Source organism: Rana temporaria, chromosome 4 (genome assembly GCF_905171775.1).
Source record: "Rana temporaria chromosome 4, aRanTem1.1, whole genome shotgun sequence".
NCBI classification, from domain to species: domain Eukaryota; kingdom Metazoa; phylum Chordata; class Amphibia; order Anura; family Ranidae; genus Rana; species Rana temporaria.
The window spans coordinates 187,510,808-187,529,777 of record NC_053492.1 but is presented as its reverse complement, the minus strand read 5'-3'; the positions used below and the strand labels follow the sequence as shown (position 1 = coordinate 187,529,777).

The 18,970-nt window shown below is 43.0% G+C and overlaps 1 protein-coding gene across 1 annotated transcript in view; it reads right to left on the bottom strand.

The window, feature by feature from the left end:
• The window catches only part of LOC120936829 (probable cation-transporting ATPase 13A4), a 129,037-nt gene that overhangs the window by 8,204 nt on the left and 101,863 nt on the right, over window positions 1-18,970 (bottom strand). Inside the window, exons 23-26 of the mRNA XM_040349528.1 lie at window positions 17,548-17,657; window positions 13,599-13,695; window positions 10,494-10,566; window positions 7,811-7,985 (exon numbers count right to left, since the gene is read on the bottom strand). Of these exons, the coding sequence (XP_040205462.1) occupies window positions 7,811-7,985; window positions 10,494-10,566; window positions 13,599-13,695; window positions 17,548-17,657 (455 nt within the window). The remainder of the gene's footprint in view (window positions 1-7,810; window positions 7,986-10,493; window positions 10,567-13,598; window positions 13,696-17,547; window positions 17,658-18,970) is intronic.

Sequence of the window (18,970 nt, the reverse complement as noted above, 5' to 3'; positions counted from 1 at the left end):
CCCTTCCAAAACTAAAGAACCATGCTGTAGCCATCTTTCAGCTATGGTGCAGTATTGAGGTGGTTAAGAGGTCCCATCACCAGATCAATAATTAACAACAACCATCTTTCCATAAGGTTATACTGTATGTTAATTTAACATATTTTACGCATGCTATTTACCTGTAAAAGCCCCTGCATTTGAGTGCCACCATCCTGGATGTGATGTCAGCAGCTGCAGCAGACTCAGAGCTGTCACACATTTTTTGTTGTTTTTTTTTTTTTTTTTACATGAATTTGTTGTGCAGGGGCACATCAGAATTTTATAGGATGTCTTAGACCAGGGGTGCCCAACCAGTGGCCCGGGGGCCACATGTGGCCCGCGGAGCCCTCTGACGTGGCCCGCGACCTCCTGCTCTGGGATGTATTAAAATAGAATAGAATACTGTTATTAAAGGTAAGTTTATTACTAAAATCACAGTGTATATATATGGGAATATCTGTTCTGCAGTGGTTTCAATCTGATCCACAGGTGCAGAGTAGTGCACCTGCGGTTTACCTGCACTGAGCCATAGACTTCTATTACCTGTGAGTTTTGTGTGCTTTCTGAAAGTGCACCACATCTATAGGATATAATAGAAGTCTATGGCGAAGTGCAGCTAACCTACATGAAAGCCACAGGTGAATTGTGCTGCACTCTTGGTGCGGGTAAACAAAAGAGCATCAGTGTGAAAGCAGCCTTAGGTCCCCTTCACGCAGTCAGTCCGACCAACTTGAGCCATCCATTCACCTCTAAGGAGTGGCAGATGTAAATGGACTTGTGTTTACAAACGCCTACCTCCAATCCAATCCGCAAAAAAAAAGTAGAGTGGGCTCTTTAGAGTAGAGTGGGCTGCCATCCAGCTGCTCTGCTCATTTTGGCCCGCGACCGGTTACCAAGTCGCTTAAGTGGCCCTTGATCTTCAAAAGGTTGGGCACTGCTGTCTTAGACACTCTATGAATTCTCCTGTATATCCTTTAGGTTTTTTTTTTTTTTTTTTTTTCTTTTTTTTTTTTTACCACCTCAGCTTTCATTTACCAAATTTTAGAGACCAGCTCATGATTTGATGCTTCTTACGTCTCAAGTTGTGGTTTGCATCATATGTGGTATTTATTCTGCAATTTTTTTTTTTTTTTTTTTTTTTTTTTTTTTTTTTTTTTTTTTTTTTTTTTTTTTCCTTATTCGTAAGTATTACGGATTCTAAGTCGGCCTACCAATAGTTCAAGAAGACATTAATCCTACACCCTGCTGGTCGGAACCCGATAATATTTAACAGAAAAAGAATTTTTACAATTGTTAACGCCCTCCCCCCCCCCATGGCTCCCAGGGATCTCGTCCTATTCTCCTCTGAGATATCCCCTGAGAAGTTCAGCAAAGGGAACTATTTTTGTATATCCCTCTGAAAGTAGTCATTGGAAGGGCGAGCAGGGGGTGCATGTGGGTTGATGCCCACTTACACCTTTCCTGTTCCTAACAGACCCTCACTCTTTCAGCGTAGCTCCATGTTTTTTTGTATTCCTTCCATTTTGCCCATTTCTCCCTATATTCCCCATTTCTTTCCAGGTGACTATCCCTTAGTTCTTCTAACCTGTACGTTTCCTCTACTTCGTCTATCCAGTTCCAGACATGGGGGCTTTCCTTCTCCTGCCACTTTTTGGGAATGAGTCTCTTCGCTGCGTTTAAGAGATGGGGTAGTAAAGACTGCTTGTATTTTTTTACCCCTTCAAGACTGCCGTGAAAGAGCACGACCCAGGGGTCGTTCTTTATCTCCTCCCCCGTTATAACCTTTATTTGGGTCAATATTGTGTCCCAATAGCTTTGAATTTTTGGGCATAGCCACCATAAGTGGGCCATCGTGCCTATTTCTGAGCAACCCCGCCAGCACTCAGCAGGCTGGCTTGCTTTAAATTTGTTAGCTTTATCAGGGGTGATATACCACCCTGAAAGGCACTTGTAATTTGCTTCGGCTGTACGGACATCTATAGCAGATGAGTGAGTTAATTGGATAATCCTCTGAAAAGTGTTTGTCCCTCTCGTGATACCTAACTCTCTTTCCCATTTATCTATAAAGGGTGCTTCTCCCCGAGACCCTATCTTGACCAATATCCCGTAGAGTTTAGTGATAGTGCCCTTTGAATTCTTGGATTTGCAGATCCTCTCAAGTGGGGTGAGCTCCGCCTCCGTCCGTAATGGGCGGGGGAGGTGCCGCACAAAGTGATGCAGCTGGGAATAATGCCACCTATCGAGATTCCAATAGTCCGTTTTGGATTTCAAATCTCCGTAGGTCATTATCTCTCCGTCTTTAATGATATCTCCTAAGTGCACTGTGTCTTTCCTAATCCAGTTTCCTCCAATTTTGTTTTCCCCAGGTGCAAAATAAGGATTTTCTTTTAAATTCATTAGTGGGGAGTTAAATTTCCCCTCTAGTTGTGCCTGAGTTCTGTCCCATAATCTTAGTGTGTGTCTTGTTATATCATGTGTTTTGTGATCTAGTGCTCTGTGTTGTGTAGGGATCCATATGATATTATTCAAATATTTGCTAGTTAACGCTTTCTCGATTTGCACCCATCTTTTATCTGGTCTATCACGGGCCCATTCAACCGCCCGCGATAGGACCGCTGCTTTATAGTAACTTTTGATGTCCGGAACACCCAACCCGCCATGCCGCTTTCCCTGTTTTAGAGTGGAGAGAGAGATCCTATGCTTCTTGTTTTTCCATACATAGTTTAATAGCAAGGTATTCAGGATGCTCAGAAATTGCTGTGGAAGGGCGATTGGTACCAATAAAAATTTATAAAGAATCTTTGGGACTACGACCATCTTCAGCATATTTATACGTCCGATCCATGATATGGGTTTATTTGCCGTGTTTTTTAATTCGTTCTTAATCTCATTTAGTAAGGGAACATAGTTTATTTTATACATCTTCTGTACTGTATTGGCAAGTTTAATACCTAGGTACTTTAGTTCTTTAGTCCAGGGAAAGGCACAGACTTCTTTTACTAGTCCTACCTCACTTTTATTTAAATTAATATTCAAAATTTCTGATTTGTTTATATTTATTTTAAAGTTAGAAATATTCCCGTATTGTTTCAATACTTTAGTGAGCTTTGAAATGGAATTGGCCGGGTTGGTTACATAAAATAATATATCATCGGCAAAGGCCGATAATTTATGTTCCTCCCCGTCTACTCCTACTCCCCTAATATCAGGATCCTTACGGATAGTAGCCAGCAATGGCTCCAATGATAGTATGAAGAGAAGGGGTGACAGGGGGCACCCCTGCCTTGTTCCATTTTTCATTTCGAATGATTCCGATAGCGTTCCGTTTGTTTTAATTTTTGCGGTAGGATGGAGGTACAGTGTTTTAATCCAACGGGACATCCTATATCCTATTCCCATGGCAGTGAGGGTCTCCGTCATAAGCCCCCAGTCTACCCTGTCAAAAGCTTTCTCAGCATCCACTGACAGGAGTAGGCCGGGGGATTTATTCTGTCTAATGGTCTGAAGCAGGAGAATTGCCCTTAGGCTATTGTCTTTGCCTTCTCTGTTGGATATAAATCCTACCTGGTCGGGGTGCACCAAAGAGTGCATAACCCCCTTCAGGCGTCCTGCAAGGATTTTGGCAAACAACTTAATGTCTGAATTTAACAGCGAGATAGGCCTGTATCCGGAACAGAGAGTGCTGTCTTTCCCTTCTTTCAAAATTAACGTGATCACGGCCGCTGTTGCTTCTCTGCTGGCTTCGAATTCGGAGCCTAACCCATTGAAGTATTTGCACAACCTTGGAATCAGTATATTGCTAAATCTCTTATAGTACATGGTTGAGAACCCGTCGGGGCCCGGGCTTTTTCCGCCTGTAGTGGTATTTAGTGCTATTTTAATTTCTGCCTCGGTTATGGGGCGATCCATATCCAGACTCTCCGTCTCCTCCAATCTAGGAAGTCCTGCCTTTTCAAGAAAGTCTCTAGTCTCTTCCTCCCTTTCCCCTTCCTGCATTCCTAGGTGTTTTATTGTGTATAATTCCTCATAATAATTTTTGAAACTATCTGCGATTTCGGGAGTTGCATAAACCATATCCTTTAGGTTTTGTAGTCTACCCTAATTTATTATACATCTTTGGAAAAGGTATGGCTTTTATTTGGCAAAAACATTGGATACATATATTTTTATTTCCCTGTGGAATAAAAATTTTTACGTAATTTATGTAATTTATGCACATCTATATATTTACCTCAAACCATAATCAATAAAGTATTCTGATTAAAATATCACATTAGTGTGACTTATGTAACATATAAAATGGAAATGTTCAAAGGCTAATGTTCTAAGCCCAAATTCTAGGAAAGTTTTTGACATTACATTGACATTACATTGCAATGCACACGGGGAGAAAAATGTTTTCCATAAAGTGTGGATTGCAAAAAATTAAAATAACATTGCACTCACCAGCATTTGATGCCTGTGCAGTAAATGTAAATGTCACCCAATGTCATTGTTGCACCCTTGGCATTAATCTGGGGATATGTTTAATTGTTTATAACATTCTGTATATACAGTGCCTTGAAAAAGTATTTATACCCCTTGAAATTTTCCAAATGTATTCATGTTACAACCAAAAACTTAAATGTACAGTAGTTTTGGGGGATTTTATGTGATAGACCAACACAAAGTGGCACATAATTGTAAAGTGAAAGGAAAAAAAAAAAAAAAGTATCTGAAAAGTGTGGCATGCATTTGTATTCAGCCTCCCGAATCAACACTTTGTAGAACCACCTTTCACTGCAATTAAAGCTGCAAGTCTTTTTGGGAATGTCTCTACCAGCTTTACACTTTTGCCTATTCTTCTTTGCAAAATATCCCAATATATGGAAAAAAAGATCCCAAGTGTTGAACATCTCACTGAGCACTCTTCAATCCATCATCCAAAAATTGAAAGAGTATGGCACAACTGCAAACCTACCAAGACATGGCCGTCCACCTAAACTGACAGGCCAGGCAAGGAGAGCATTAATCAGAGAAGCAGCCAAGAGGCCCATGGTAACTCTGGAGAAGATCCACAGCTCAGGTAGGAGAATCTACCACTACACATCACCCTGAACACACCATCCCCACCCTGAAACATGGTGGTGGCAGCATCATGCTGTGGCAGTTCTTTGCTTCAGCAGGGACAGGGAAGCTGATCAGAATTGATGGGATATGGATGGAGTCAAATACAGGGCAATCTTAGAAGAAAACCTGTTGGAGTCTGAAAAACACTTGAGACTGGGACGGAGGTTCGCCTTCCAGCACAACATCGACCCTAAAGATACAGTCTTAGCTACATTGGAATGGTTTAGATCAAAGCATATTCATGTGTTAGAATGGCCCAGTCAAAGTCCAGACCTAAATCCATTTGAGAATCTGTGGCAAGACTTGAAAATTGCTGTTCACAGGCGTTCTCCATCCAAATTGACAGATCTTGAGCAATTTTGCAAGGAAGAATGGACAAAAATTTCACTCCCTAGATGTGCAAAGTTGGCAGAGACAAAGCCAAAAAGACTTTAAGGCTGTAATTGCAGTGAAAGGTGGTTCTAACAAAGGATTGACTCAGGGGGCTGAATACAAATGCACACCACACTTTTCTGATATTTATTTGTTAAAAATGTTGAAAACCATTTATTGTTTTTCTTTCACTTCACAATTATGTGCTACTTTGTGTTGGTCTATCACATAAAATCCCAATAAAATACATTTACGTTTTTGGTTGTAACATGACAAAATGTGGAACATTTCAAGGGGTATGTTTATTTATTTATTTTACATCTTTTTTATGTTTTTGTTATTTATGGAGGGTCCGTTTCTCATCAAATTGCTTTTAGTGATCAACTGCAATCAGCCAGCATTAGATAACTACTGTATATCGGTGATATGTTGCTGTAGATAGACACTGGACAAAGCTGCAACAGCTCTGTCTGAGCCTTGATACTGACCAGAAGTGCCCTGATGTCACTAGTGAAGTGATGTCACTACACTCTTGATGTAAAGACAGCATGAACATTTTGTATAAAGCAGTCTGTGGAATCTTTGGAAGCCCAGGAGCTGATCATTTCAGCTCCTGGGTTTAGCGCTGGACCTTGGCTGTAACCAAGAGCCAGTGGTTCCAGTGCTAGTGCCAGCTGGTGCCTGCAGTCACCACTTTAAAACAACCGCTATCCCCGTGGTTAATTAAATTAATGGCACTTTATGCAGTTTTGCTCCTACATGAGGTACATATGAAAAACCACAAAAGTCTGTTAGTTGGACAAAAAAAGCATTTGCAAAACTGTCAGATCCTGGATACACATGGGCATACAGGGGAAGTCCAGCTGTAGTGGGTCCTTCCATCACATGATGTACTAACAGTTCCGGTTTTGTCTGCAATGCACCCACTGACAGCCAGGAATGTTTTTCTCTGCTTGAGTTCCTACACTTTACTGGATCTTTCTTAGCTCTGTCATGTGTGGCACCTTCCTTGGTTCTATCCCAGGAGGATTTCGCCAAAGTTATGCAGGATTTCTTTGGTTAAACTACAACCTTAATAGATGATGTAGAAGGTGTAAGCGTGCTTCCAAGCTTTCTCCTGCAGAATCATTATCTAATCTGCAGCCTTAAAGGGGTTGTAAAGGTAAAAATGTTTTCCCTAAAGACTTTTTGGAGCGTCCTGCCAGCACACTGCTAGAGGCCCAAAAGGGTTAAAGTTCAGTGGCGCTGCCCATTGATTTCAATGGGCAGGGTGCGCTTTAGAAGCAGTGTGTACACCGTTCCTACAGCGCCTCAAAGATGCGGCTACTAGGACTTTTTTGAGAGTCCTGCCAGCGCACTGCTCCAGTGTGAAAGCTTGCGGGCTTTCGCATTGGAGTGAGAAAAGAGGCTCTTTCAGGGCACTTTGCAGGCGCTATTTTGTAGCACTGCAGCACCTGCAAAACTCCTCAGTGTGAAAGTAGCCTAAGACCCCTTTCACACTGTGGCACTTTGCAGGCGTTATAACGCTAAAAATAGCTCCTGCAAAGCGCCCTGAAAGAGTGGATCCATTCACTCCAGTGTGAAAGCACTTGGGCGGTGCACTGGCAGGACATAAAAAAATCCTAAAGCGCCCCTTGCCCATTAAAATCAAAGCAGCGCTTTGCGGGTGTTTTTTTAAACCCTTTCTCCGCCACCATCAGAAGTTAAAAGCATGGGTGCTGGTAAGGCTGCATTTATGGGTGCTGGTAAGGCTGCTTTTATGGGTGCTGATGTTACTGCATTTATGGGTGCTGATGTTACTACATTTATGGGTGCTGGTAAGGCCACTTTTATAGGTGCTGATATTACTGCATTTATGGGTGCTGGTGTATGGTGTGCGTGTCGGAGGGGGGGGGGGGGGGGGCGGCAAAATGCACCTTCGCCTGAGTTGGCAAAAATCCTTGCACCGGCCCTGGGTAAGTGAAGGAGGACTGCACTAGGGTAAAGGAAGCTATTTAGGGAAAAAAATGTTTACCTTTACAATCCCTTTAACCGTCTCTGAGCCCTCTGATGCATCTGATAAGTCTCAGAAATAAGGTTGAGTATATGACACAGCATGCTATACTTATGAGGATGGGCAAGTACAGTACAAGTTTACAAAAAGTGAACCTGAATTTTAAGCTGCGTATTTAGTTGTATCCCCAGAGTTTAGAAAGCTTTACAAAGTAGAATCTAAGATTATTATTATTATTATTATTATTATAATACAGGATTTATATAGTGTTAACAGTTTACACAGCACAACATAAACATGTTATGACATATTTACCTGTAGATATCATCTCTGCTGTACCATGGTTGCTGCTGAACCATAAGAAATGCATAAGTCTCTGAAGCTATGCCATAGAGTACATTGAAGAGTACTGAAAAGACCATAGATGGAGATAGCATCTGTCCTGGTGGTCTATACTTTGCCAGTTTCGGGTATGCAGTGGTAGCACTCACTGAAAAAATACCATAGTGTATGTTTAAAAGACAAATCTCTGACATTGACTTACCAAATTAATATTTATAGAATTGCTGAAATCTAAAAAGCATCCAAATCAGTGAATGTTTATAATATTTATTTCAAGTTGGTTAATTTGTAAACAGTGTTTTAAACCAGACAGCATGGTGGTGTTTCTCAACTACCCCCAATAGATATGTTTTCTAGATTTCCTTAAAGTGAATGTAAAGTCTAATTTTTTTTCCTATAAAAATATAAAACATATTATACTTAGCTGTTTTAGATTTGCACAGAGCAGACCGGATCCTCCTCTTCTTGGGTTCCTCTTCTGTGATTCTGGCCCCTTCCTCCTGTTCGGTGCCCCCACAGCAAGTAGCTTGCTGTGGGGGCACCCAAGCCGAGTCACAGATCCCTGTGTTCATTCAGACACGGAGCCTGACCTGCCCCACCCCCTCTCTCCTCTGATTGGCTTGCTAACTTTGATTGACAGCAGTGGTAGCCAACAGAGCCACTGCTGTGCCTCAGTCAATCAGGAGGAAGAATCTCAGACGGCTGAGACATTCATGGACATTGCTGTACAGAGAGGGATGTCAGGTAAGTATTAGGGGGGCTAAGGGGGGCTGCTGCACACAGAAGGCTTTTTATCTTAATGCATGAATGCATTTAGATTTAAAAAAATGTTTTGACTTTACAACCACTTTAAGCCTTGGTTCACACTGATGTGATTTCCAATGCATTCCAGAAGGCATGGAATTGCAAGTGAAATAACATGTGTTTCTATGTAAGCCGTTCAAATATATGTAGTGTGATTTTAAAAAGGGTCCTGTACAAGTTTAGTGTGGTGCGATTTGTAGCCCAATAGACCTGACTAGAAACTGCATGCAGATCGCTTATCTGTCCTAAAGTAACATGATTCCAGTTTGTTTTCTGACAGTCATTGCTGTGTTCCCTGGACAATGTGTTCCTCTTCTCCCATCCCTGGACAAGAGACATAGAGAGATTTCAACTGCACAAAAATTGCTAAATGTAGTACTTTTTTGGAGCACGGCACCAAAGGCATTAGTTATGTGTACCCCATGGGGAAGCTGTCACTGCAAACAGTCAATCATTAACAGCAGTGACATTCCCCCCAAACACACCATTCATGAAACCTGACGCAGTTGAATAACAGAATCTTCATCGCCCATTCACAAGAATGCTTTGTATTGTGATAGAATCGTAATCCAAGTTATGTGAAGGTCAGAGAGAGCAACAGAGGGCGAGAAAGCAGAGCAACTTTTCAGACTTTGCCAGAACACACCATTACATATATCTTTTTTTTTCGTACAATCCCCCCCCCAAAAAAAATACAACATTTCAGTTTTAAACTTGCATGAGTAACTTGTTTCACTTGCCTAAGCAATTGACTCAAGGCACTGAGGTCCTGGGTAAAAGGCCCAATGGGACTCAATGTGTATTGGGCTTGTATGTTTGCTTAGGATTAATTCAGGTGTTGCAGTTTTCTCCTAGAGTCCAAATAATATATTGGTAGATTAAGGCAGTGTTTCCCAACTCCAGTCCTCAAGGCACACCAACAGGTCATGTTTTCAGGCTTTCCATTATTTTGCACAGGTGATTTGATCAGTTTCACTGCCTTAGTAATTACCACAGCCGTTTCATCTGAGGGAAATCCTGAAAACATGACCTGTTGGTGTGCCTTGAGGACTGGAGTTGGGAAACACTGGATTAAGGTATAACTAAAAGCAAAACTTTTTTTTTAGTTTTGGTTAGAGTGAGGCAGTGTCCGGTTTTATTGATGTCTGTGCCCCCAGTGAGGAGATTTCCCCTCTCTATTTGTCCTGTTTTCCATTATCATTGAAAGTGAAAGTAAAAAAAAAATGTTGCTTGTCCCCAGAAAAGTCATTGAGGGGAAATCTTCCAATGGGAACAGTAGTTCTGGTGAGCAGGGGTTCCCCAAGAGATTCCCTTAATTTGCAGGGATTTCCTCTCACTTCCTGTTTTGGCTATGGGACAGGAAGGTAAAACTCTCTAATGGGACACTCCCTTGCGTTACCCTAAATGGAAAAAAACAAGTTTTGCCTATAGTTCTACTTTAAGTAGCCATTTGGAACTACATTTGCTTTGCAGTGTGTGTGGACAACATGGGCATTCATAGAAAAAAAATAGACTAACCCAGTGAATAAGAATTTTTTTAACTTCTCATCCTCATGCCTTTTACTCAGTATATCAATAAAGTTAGAAAACAAAGTGGGAGAGAAGTGCAATAATGCCCTAGTATTTTATACACCTCAGGAATTCCTGCATTCAAAGTGACTAAACTGAGCGTGACTGCCACTTCTGTGATTTGAAGCTTGAGTGTTGTTTTCTTGTGGGAACCGTACTGTATATTTCAAGTTCAAACTAAATAAATAATACATTTTATTTTTTTATTTTTATTTTTTTACTGTAAAGCATTGGATACTGTAATTAAACCATTAAAATCTTAGTTTAAAACATTTTTACTTACTTGTTAAAAATATTGCAAACACAATGGCAAAGTCATGAATGAGCCACTGATTGTTTCCAAAAATGTTTCGCTGCTGAAATATAAAAAGTAAAATAAGTGATCGCCTTCTTCAGCTAACTGTGTCTTAACTCTCTAATCTTACCCCTTGCAAATTTCTTAAATTACCATGTCAAGTGCAGTACTGCCTAATCCCTTTTTATACAAAATATTATATTTTTTTTAGGCACCCCCACAGTTTGAATTTTCTTTCTTTCTATCAAAATTATGGGGTTCTACCTAAAGTGTACCGGGGTAAGGCTGTGTATACTCAAGTTCATATAGACCCTTTAAAGGGGTTGTAAAGGTACATGTTTTTCACCTTAATGCATTGCAGAAATATCATAGTGTCTTACAGTGGCGTAACTAGAGACTTTAGGGCCCTGGTGCAAGATATCATGAAGGCACCCCCCCCCCCCCCCCGAAAAGCCTGATTTTGATACTTAATTTTTCTACACTGTACATCAAAGTAAAAGGGGGGGGGGGGGTGACTGCAGCGGCAGTGATGGTGCTATACTCTCCCACCACCACCTGTGCCTTTTACTGATCCCATCCCTCCACCACTGATCTCATCCCTATCGCCCCCATCACCTCTGTTGTAGAAGAGTAATAGGGGGATAGGGATGAGATCAGTGGTGGGGGGATGGGATCAGTAAGAGGCACGGGTGGTGGGAGAGGATGGCACCACCACTGCCAACCCCCCTCAAGTACCACCGCTGCCACCCCCCTCAAGTACAGTTTACCCATTGGTTGATAGAGGTTACTATACGTCATTACCGCCTCACTGATTGGTTGCAAGAGGTTACTGCACATTATTACAGCTCACTGATTGGTTGCTATGGGTTACTGCTTATCATTATCACTCACTGATTTGTTGCTAGAGGTTACAGCACATCATTACCGCTCACTGGATGACAGGGTAGTATTGTGGTGTGTGTGATGCAAATGTTGGGTTAAAGTTGGTTGGATGACAGGCTGCAGTTTGGGGTGATGTGGCAGCATTGGGGTGAGAGGCTGAGATCATATCTCCCCTATAATGATAGGGAGTAGGGTGATAGGATACTAGAGGTGGGGTACAGGAGGGATGAGGATGATAATGACAGGAGGCAGGGTGGTAGGATGCCAGATAAGGGGTACAGGGGGATGATGATGACAGGGGTGGAGTGGTAGGAGGCCAGAGGTGGGGTAGAGAGGAATGATAGGGATGTTGATGACAATGGGCGGAGTGGATGTCAGCAAAGGGGGATGATGATGACAAAAGCGGGTGGGGTGGTAGGAAGCTGTCAGTGGGGTACAGGGAGATGATAATGATGGGGGTAGGGTGGTTGGATGATAGAGGTGGGCTACAGGGGGATGTTGATGACAGGAGGCAGGGTGGTAGGATGTCAGAGGTGGGAGGTATAGGGATGATGATGATAGTGGGTAAGGTGGTAGAAAACTGGCAGAGGAGTACAGGGGGATGAAGATTACAGGGGGTGGGATGGTAAGAAACTGACAATGGGGTACAGATGGGATGATGATGGTGGGGGGGTGGCGGTAGGAAGCTGGTAGTGGGGGATGAAGATGACGGGGTGGGGTAGTAGGACGCTGGCAGAGCGGTGCAGGGGGATGAAGATGACAGGGGGCGGGTGGAAGGAGCTGGCGGTGCAGGGGGGATGAAGATGACAGGGGGCGGGTGGAAGGAGCTGGCGGTGCAGGGGGGATGAAGATGACAGGAAGTGGGTGGAAGGAGCTGGCAGTGCAGGGGGGATGACAGGGGGCGGGTGGAAGGAGCTGACGGTGCAGGGGGGATAAAGATGACAGGGGGCGGGTGGAAGGAGCTGGTGGTGCAGGGGGGATGAAGATGACAGGAAGCGGGTGGAAGGAGCTGGCGGTGCAGGGGGGGTGACAGGGGGCGGGTGGAAGGAGCTGGCGGTGCAGGGGGGATGAAGATGACAGGGGGCGGGTGGAAGGAGCTGGGGGTGCAGAGGGGGATGAAGATGACAGGAAGCGGGTGGAAGGACCTAGCGGTGCAGGGGGGATGAAGATGACAGGGGGCAGGAGGAAGGAGCTGACAGTGGGAAGTATGATGACAGGAAGTAGGGTGGTGGTATGCCAGGAACAAGGGATGATGAGGAGAAGGATTATGGCAGGGGGTCAGTAAATGACATCATATGCCGGAGGATGGCATAATACCAGGGCTGTATGTGTGGGTTGCTCGGGAGGTGGCATTGCTATACTACAGGATGCTGTCAGTGTCGGGCAGGACCATTAGACAGTACCTGTAGGCTGTGGCAGACTGGCTCCTCGATGACTGTCAGGCGCCAGCTCTGCGACCGTCCGTCCATCGGAGGAGAGAGCAGAGAAGGCACAACCGCTGCAGCCATTATACACGCTCTGCACATGGCAGGAGACTTGCAGAGCGCGGCTGAAGGAGGGGGGGAGCCAGGTGAGGGGAGTACGTGCAGCCGTCCACTGACCATGATGCCTTCGGACAGTGAAAGTGGTCAGTCAGTTCTGCCCCTGGCCAGGAAAAACTAGTTGCGGCCACTGCAGCGCAGGCTTTTGTCCCGCGTTAGAGATAGCCCTGGGGACACCAATCGGGGGGACATTCCTAATTAGAGAGCCGCCTCTGAGGTGAGGGCCCCCCGGCCTGACAGGGCAACTGCGACTGTTGCGACCATGAAAATTCCGCCACTGGTGTCTTAAAAGCCATAGAATAAAAGGTTAGCTCCTTTTAAAACCCACCTCCAGTTAAAACATGCTATTTCATTTTAGATAGAGCACTGAAGGGTTAGAACCTCTATCAAGTTTTCATTTCTTTCAACGTCTTTATTGGGTTAACTTATGACATTGTGGTTATTGCTGTCTGTACCTTCCTGTTCCAGTGACAAATTAAATTAATTCTTGGACTAGACCCAGAGAGACAGGAAGTAATGAAAAATCTCCCCAACGGGATAACAGAAAAACATTTTTATTATAGTTTGTAACTCTTCTTTCCTATTCAAAACTAAAACAAAATGTGGTTGTAATTAAGTTTTTTTGATCTAAAATCATCTCTAATTCTTAAAGTAAAAATAATAATCTTACCCAATAGAGCAGTAGTGTGTTGGTATATTCAAATAACCCAAACATAGCCATGTATTTAAACATACAGAATGAAGTTACAAGTGCTGCCCGTCCTTCCCTGTAAAAGAGAGTTATATATAATACCGTTGGACAAATGTGGGCATATTTCAGTACTGGCTGATGTGGAACGAGTATGTAGATTGGTAAAGTTAGAGAAAATGTAGAAGTCCTGGTCTACATTCTGGGTTTAGTACATTATACTGAAGTCAGGAAAATAGCATGATGGGCAATTCTGGAATATGCACATCACATATACCAGAGGCATAGCTCTTCATTCAGAAAGGAGGAGGGGGGGAAGTGCCAGCACTGCATCATTGGGAGGCTGGGCAGCTAAACCCTGAAGAACCGGTGGGCTTCTTGATGATGTCACAAGCAGGTGCTTCCAAAAAGTCCTGTGTGTATAAAGTTTTTCTATTACTATTTCCATATTCTAGGGTTAGTCAGGTCAACTGTGGTTCCCTGTGAAAGCCATTTTCTATGTATGTTTATTACACTCTATCCTTGGTTGACCTGCTGAGCCGCTGGTTCCTGAGAAAGAAGGATCAACACTGCTGCACAGGTTTGTAAGTGATTAAAGTGATTGTAAAGTCTCGTTATTTTTTTCTATAAAAATAAAAAACATGTTAGGGCCCTTTCACATGGGCTGTCCAATCAGGTCCTCCTGTCGATTTTTTTAGGCAGACCTGATCAGACCCTTGTGTCACTCCTATGGGGCAGTGGATATCAGTGGGGACACCCGCTGCTATCTGATCCGATCCTGTCCGCCAAATCCAGACAGATAGTGGTCATATTTTCAATCCATTGGGCGGATCGCATGGGATCAGAGGAAAATGGACAGACAGTCCATTTTTATCCTATCTCCCCATAGAGCAGAGTAGCACTCTGACAGGTCCATCTCAGCGAGTGAGCGGAGACGCACCTGTCATCCGTCTGCTCAGCGGGGATTAGCAGATCGATCCCCTCTGAGAAAGCGGAGTCTGTCTAACGGATCCACCCCATGTGAAAGGGGCCTTATACTTCCCTGCTCTTTTGCAGTGGATTTGCACCGAGCAGCCCAGATCCTCCACTTTTGGGGTCCCTATTCTGAACTCCTGGTCCTTCCCTCCTGTTGAGTGCCCGCACAGCAAGCAGCTTGATATGGCTCAGGTAAGTATTAGGGTGGCTGCTACACACAGAAGGCTTTTTATCTTAACACATTAAGATAAAAAAAACTTCTGACTTTGCAACCCCTTTATGGGAGAGGCATTGGGGACAATAAACATGTGGTCTAACCACATGGTTTTACCACCCCCATCACCGCAAGCATAAACTAGGCCTCAATGTCAAAAGCATGGGCACAGGTGCACTTTTTTCCTAGTCACATTTTCCAGGCCCTTCTTTAGCAATTAACAAATGTATATTAGAGTCTCCGCTGTAATATAATACAAATCAGAATGCAATCATTAAATAGCTACCTCAGAATGAAGGTTTGCCCAGGCTTGTTTATTTCTCACCCTATTGAATTTACCATCCTTTGTGACTGACTCTCTTTCTAAATCTTTTTCAAAGTGAAAACAAATACACGGTAAACAAATATATGTGCAGAAATTTGAGATGTGCCGACACCTGGTAACTTATAATTTGCCATTGTATTGTTGACTGATATCATTGTTCGTGAAACCATTACTTGGATCTTACTTGGATCTTGGACCAATAAAATCATCTGTTTTCTTCAATAAATCTGCCACAGACATTGAGGGCCCATTGAAATCTATGCATTAGCAACACATGGTAAAATATGTGTTTTTCCATACGCTACTACAAAAAATGCCAACACCTGTACCAAAGTGCAGTGTGGAGCCATTTATTGTTGTGGTGCGCTGCATTCCCAATAAAGGGTCATGTGTGTTTTCTGGTCAGTTACATCGAGTTGGCAGACCATACAGACATCAATATTGTAAATTCACCCGAATGGGGAGGTAGATATATGGCTATAACTTAACTGTGGAAGAAATTCTAACATAAACCTGCAAGTCTGAATTGCCCAGACATGTACATTTACATTTCTGGGGGCAGGAAAGGAAAATGTATATGAACACTTCTAGAAAGCTCTTAGGCCCCGACACGTCCGAGAAACTCGACGGGCAAAACACATCGTTCCTTGTGAAGCCGCCGAGGATCTCGCCGAGCCAACTTTTCCCATTGACTTACGAGGAAAGAGAGAACATGTTCTCTATTTGGCCCGACGAGATCCTCGTCGGTTTCCTCGGCGAAAAGTCTACGGCTCTGATCGAGTTTCTGGCTGAATTCTGCCGAGAAACTCAGTCGTGTGTACGGGGCCTCAGTGACAAAATTATTGTGATTGGCTGATCGCCTTTTCTTTTGTGATCAAAGGTGAATTTGGTAGCTTGCTGTGTTTTTTTTTTGTTTTTATTAAAGCCTAACTACAGCCAATTTTTTTTTCCGTTTATGGATAGAGTTGAAAGAGTTAGAAGTTGGTAATTTTCTTTCGTTGTTATTTTTTTTGTTAGTACCTGTGTTGCAATTGGAAATATTTTTTTCTAACTTCCTGTCCTCGTGACTACACAAAAAGTTCAAAAATAGGGGGCACTGACAGCAAAAAAAAACAGATAGAGGCTGCAACCCAACTAAATTCTACAAATCACTAAATAAACAGATAACACAGAAGTTTGGGATTTGAAAAAAAAAACTAATATTTATAATCACTTAAAGGGTTAGTAAAGGATTTTTTTTTTGCTTTAAAATAACAAACATGTGATACTTACCTCCACTGTGCAGTTTGCTTTGCACAAAGTGGCCCCGATCCGCATCTTCTGGGGTCCCTCGGCGGCTGTCTCTGTCCTCCCCGCAATTACTGACCACAGTCATGCGAGAGCTCGCATGGTGGTGAGTAATTGCGGGGCGCACTCTCGTTTTACAGCGAGCGGCCATAGCCGCTCACTGTATCACTTGGCCCCACCCCTCGGCGCGCTGCGTCACTGGATGTGATTGACAGCAGTGCCAGCCAATGGCTGCGCTGCTCTCAATCCATCCGCTCTAGCCAATCAGTGGCCAGGCTGAGCGTCAAAGAGGATCTTGGGACTGCGCGGGACATTCGAGGGGTCAGGTAAGTATAACGGGGACTCGGGGGGGGGGGGGGCGGCAGCATCCGATGTTTTTTCACCTTAATGCATAAATTGTATTAAGGTGAATTTTTTTTTCTTTACAACTCCTTTAAGTGGATGCAGCATTGATACAATGCTGCATCTGTCCCCCACCACCTTTACACAGAAAACTAAGTGATCAAGACCACTGATTTCAGTGAGCAGAGAGCCAGTGACTGCCAACCACCAGCTCTCTGCTCTGCCCCTCATTTAAGGCGTCAGCATACCAAGACATTTTGGACAAATTCATGCTCCCAACTTTGTGGGAACAGTTTGGGAATGGCCCCTTCCTGTTCCAACATGACTGCACAACAGTACACAAAGCAAGGTCCATACAGACATGAATGAGGGAGTTTGGGTTGGAGGAACTTAACTGGCCTGCACAGAGTCCTGACCTCAACCTGATAGAACACCTTTGGAATGAATTAGAGCGGAGACTGCAAGCCAGGCTGTCTCACCCACATCACCCAAATCAACTTGTGGACAGTCTTCCCAGAAGAGTTAAAGCTGTTATAGCTGCAAATAGTGGGCCAACTCAATATTGAACCCTACAAACTAAGACTGGGGTATGTTTAAAGTTTATGTGTGTGTAAAGGCAGGTGTCACAATACTTTTGGTTATATATATATATTCTTTAACTTATTAATTAAAATCTTATTATATAAATGGTGACTATTATTTAGTTTTTGTTATTCTTAAATGCTGTTGTAATATATTCATTGTAAATGTTCCTCTTTTATTGATCTTTGAGAGAAATCATTACTTACTTCAGTAATTCTGGAACACAGCTAATATTGGTAACTTGAGAGTTGAAAGGTGCAGCTACAGATGCTTCTTCTTCAGATAAAGATATCCCTGCATTAGCCATTTTCAAAGCCTGTTAAAAAAAAAATGTTTTAAAGGTATATACAACCACTGCTTATGTTTACAATCTAGCCTGATATATAGACATTCTGCTGAAAAATACCCAATTACAAACCTGGTAATTCTTTCTTAAGCCTCGTACACACGATCAGATATCTGATGGAATCTAATCCGATGGATTTTTTTGTCGGATATCCGAAGAAGCTGACTTTCTTCAGTCTTGCCCTCACACCATCAGTCAAAAATCCAACTGTGCCAAAACACAGTGACGTAAAACACTACGACGTGCTGAGAAAAATGAAGTTCAGTGCTTCCGAGCATGCGTTGACTTGATTCTGAGCATGCGTGGATTTTTGACCGATGGACTTCCACACGTTTTTTTTTTTTTTTTTCTATAGTTTTTTTATCCATAGGAAAAATTTAAAACCTGTTCTATTTTTTTTCACAGATGGAAAACAAACCGTTGGGGCCCACACACTATCGGTTTGTCCCATGAAAACAGTTCATCAGTCTGTTTTCATCGGACAAACCGATCGTGTGTACAGGGCTTAAAGTGGAGTTTCCATCCCAAAAAATTTTTTTCATTATTGTGCTCATTGGAAATGCCTGTTGCTATGCGGTCCCACAAAATCTGCCTTTGAAACCACCTAGGATTCTGACATCATCTCCCTCTAATGCTCCTGGGAAATGTGTGTCCATCATTTCCCAGGATGCAGTGCGCTGTCCAATTATCACTCCCCATCCAAGACTTCCAGGAAGTAAGTGCTTGTAGGCTTCACAATGCCCACAAGCAAAATGACAACAGTGTAGACATAGTTTTATAAACTATTTTTTTTGAATATCTATGCGGATCGGCGGCGGATTGTAAAATAGTAAGTGACCGGATTTATATTATAAAAACGCAGGATGAAAGGACATACATTTAAAAAATGCTAATTGTGGTTGGAACGCCGCTTTAAGTCTTTTAAAAGAGAAGTAGGGTGTCTCTGGTCCCACCTTAATATGATCTGTGGCTTTTGGTCTGGAGGCTTCATTATACTCATGTCTCCTCCTTGCATATTCTCAGGACTTTTTATCTTACAGAACCGCACCAACATGTCATCCATTGCTCCCATGCCCTATAGTTACTTAGTAAGTTTCCCCAGGATTTCCTTGCCCAAGAGGTATATTGTATAAAGTGGATCTTCCTACTGAAGTTAGAAAAATTAATGGACAATGCATTCTAGTATCTATGTATACCATAAACATTAAGGGGCAGATCCACAAAGCGAGTACGCCGGCGTATCTACTGATACGCCGGCATACTTTCAAATTTCCCGCGTCGTA